Below are 3,011 nucleotides of genomic sequence, written 5' to 3' on the forward strand. Positions count from 1 at the left end.
GCAACAAGAGTAACTACGATGACTTTCAATGCTATGCTCTCATGCCTTTGTTAATAAGTTTTTACAATAAAATTTGACCTTTTTTATGATCGGACGATAGTGATTCATTAGAAATCAGAGAAAATCAGACTAAGAAAAAGTATGACTATCACTTGTTGTTCAAAAGATGTTCATTGTCAAATTTTAAAGCTTAAGTTGGAGCCACAACATCCACAACATTGCATTACCAAAGTAAATGTTTCATATATATTCATAGCCTTGAACAAAGAGGAAGGTGCAGGATGGGGTAAAGAAATGTATTCTATAAGAGACAGTCTAGAAGAACAACAATAGCTTGCACTTGAATGAACATGATGAGCTTGAGACTTCTACGCTAGATAGTAAATGGAATTGGGTAGTTTGAATGTTCTTTTTGCACTCGGAGGCCCCTCAAAACTGCTCCACTGGTCTCCGATAATTCCCCATATGCGGTACCCTTCATTAATCAAATGTTGCCTTGCTTTTGATTTGTATCTTTGCACTTCTAGTACTTCATCTTCAAGACCCCTGTATTTATAGTTGGTAGATGTACTTTTTTAGGATACAGTCTGGCTTTTATCGACTAATTTTATTCCAACACTTTTTTTTTTCCTTTGTTCTTAAGGTAGAATGGAAAAAAGTTGCTAAGAGAATTATAACTCAATTGATACTTTCTCATGTTTCCAATTGAGATATCCAAAGTCCAGATCTCCCTTTCTCTATTGTTATAACTATTGAATTACACAATTTAAAAAAAATGGCAATTTTTTTTTTAATCTTTAATTGAAAATATTTATTAAAGATGTCGACCAGCCTTTTTTTTAAATAATGGATTAATATTCAATGGAAAAGTTCTCTAATAAAATAATGTAGCATACAGTTATTATCACTGTAAAATACTGCCCTTATTTCAGAACAATTATGATTTAGGTTGTATGTGACTAACACTGTGAATTTTCTTAACATCTTCTTGATACTGAGAACTTTTTAAGTTTTCATAAAATTTGGTTCAGTAAAGCATTATTAAACAGAAGAAAAAAAAAATCATGTACAAAATGTGTGTTAATTATATTGTTCATTTTAAAGCCATGGCTGAGTTCATGTGGAAGCAACGAAGGGGAGAGAAAATTTAAGAAGAGATTACAAACATTGTAGAGGATGAACATACCTTAGCATAAGACTTGTCCATCCATGGTACCCAACCTTGATGAGGTTATCAACCGTGAAAGACCTGAGAGTTTCCTTCCTTGAAGAAATCAAGAAGATCTTAAGCCCTCTGTCTTTGATCTCATGGAAGAGCTTGAGTGTGTGCTCAAGAGCTGGTGCCTTACTCTCTCTCATCCATGCTTCCAAAGAGGTTGCATTCAACTTCTTTCCCCTAATTTGAGTTTTATAACACCAAATCAATTAGTCTTTTAAAAAACTAAAACATACAAATGTATTCACAACTGGTAAAAAGAAAGAGCATTCACAACTGGCTTAGGTGGCAAGTTTTACTTCTCATTAATGTGATACTTCAACAAATTGTGAAATAAATTTATTTGAGCACTTTAGTCTAACGCTTTTGAATGGACCTTAATTAGAAAATTAAAATGACGCCCAATTTTGTTCAAGTCAGTCAAATAAATATGCAGCCCTAAGTTAGGGGGATCATTCCTCACAAATGAATCAAATACAAAATAAATAAATAAAATTCTCTACATTGTACCAAAATAGAGCAGAAAATTAGTTCAGACACAATAAATTTCACTACTTTTTCACTATTTATTGAGGTGATAGATTTTAATTAGTGTAACACCACTTTATCATACATAAATCATAATCTTTTACCTCAACAATTGTTAAAAATATATATATATATATATATATATATATTGTGAATTTTGTTATGTCAATACATTGCTTGGACTCGTTTCATCCTCACTTTAGAAAAACAAAGCCAAGATAATAGCAGTGCATAAAAAAGGGGTACAATTTCTTAGAACACCATATCTATTTAAAGTAAGAAATTACACAATTTATTAGAAACGCATTTCTATTTAAGGTAAACTGTCTGATCTGACACTTTCTAGATTTGAAATTAACAGACCTTAATTTGTCAATGCACTTACTTGGAGAGTCCTAATTAAAAACACAATAATCATAAAAGTTTCCCATATGATCTATCAAAATGTACCATTACAAGAATCATATGAGATGAGTTTGGACTTACCCGAAACCATGTTTCTTGAAGTAAGGCACCGTCGACAAAAGAGTATTATCAACATCAAAAATCCATGCATCTTTACCATCACCATTCAAACTGCAACAACTGGTTAGGTAGAGTGTGACCTCTTCAATTGCCCTCTCAGAGTCAGCTTTATATTGTGAAGATGTCATATATTTCTGGATGTACTCCACGCATTCTTGGGGTACAACTTCAAATCCCCTTATGTTATTTAGCTCAACATTGATCCTCCAACTCTCACAGTAATTCTTCAAGCTAGATCCAACCCCATGTTTTCTTTTTTGGTTTAAAATGTTCCAATCTGCAGCCACTAAGCCAATGAAGAGGGTTGAGGAGAGTAGTAGGAATCCTAGGAGTTTTCCCATTTGCATTCTCACAAAACAAGGCAGAGGCAAAAAATTGATGCAACTATTTGGAGTGTGAGTGAGGTTTCATGATAAAGGCTCAGATCAAGAGTGGGACATGGTGCCATGGCCTGTTTTCGAAAATCACGGGTAATTGATTGAATTGGAGTTGTAGTAAACTAATTTATTAAATGAAATACATAATAATGGACTGGTAGACAAAAGGCAAATTCGTGCTTAACAACTCTTAATTGCTGTCTTGTTACCCATGTGCTTATGTCTAATTTTTGTTTTATACTTTTTATGTGCCATGACAAAAGGCAAACTCATATTGTCATCTTTGTACAGTCTCCACACTTGGGTTTAAGCTTTTGTTTTGTTTTTTAAATTTTATTTTGGTGGGAAGTATAAACTAACAGACA

General features: G+C 32.9%; 1 protein-coding gene across 1 annotated transcript; it reads right to left on the reverse strand.

Annotated features, from left to right (window-relative positions):
- Positions 1-223: 223 nt before the first annotated feature.
- On the reverse strand, positions 224-2,731 carry LOC126698569 (acid phosphatase 1-like). The gene is made up of 3 exons (XM_050395890.1): positions 2,231-2,731; positions 1,187-1,396; positions 224-546 (listed from the first exon to the last, which is right to left on the reverse strand). Exons 1-3 carry the CDS (start codon positions 2,614-2,616, stop codon positions 369-371), a joined length of 774 nt encoding a protein of 257 aa, XP_050251847.1. The 5' UTR covers positions 2,617-2,731; the 3' UTR covers positions 224-368.
- Between the last annotated feature and the right edge of the window lie 280 nt (positions 2,732-3,011).

This window comes from Quercus robur, chromosome 9 (genome assembly GCF_932294415.1).
Source record: "Quercus robur chromosome 9, dhQueRobu3.1, whole genome shotgun sequence".
NCBI classification, from domain to species: Eukaryota; Viridiplantae; Streptophyta; class Magnoliopsida; order Fagales; family Fagaceae; genus Quercus; species Quercus robur.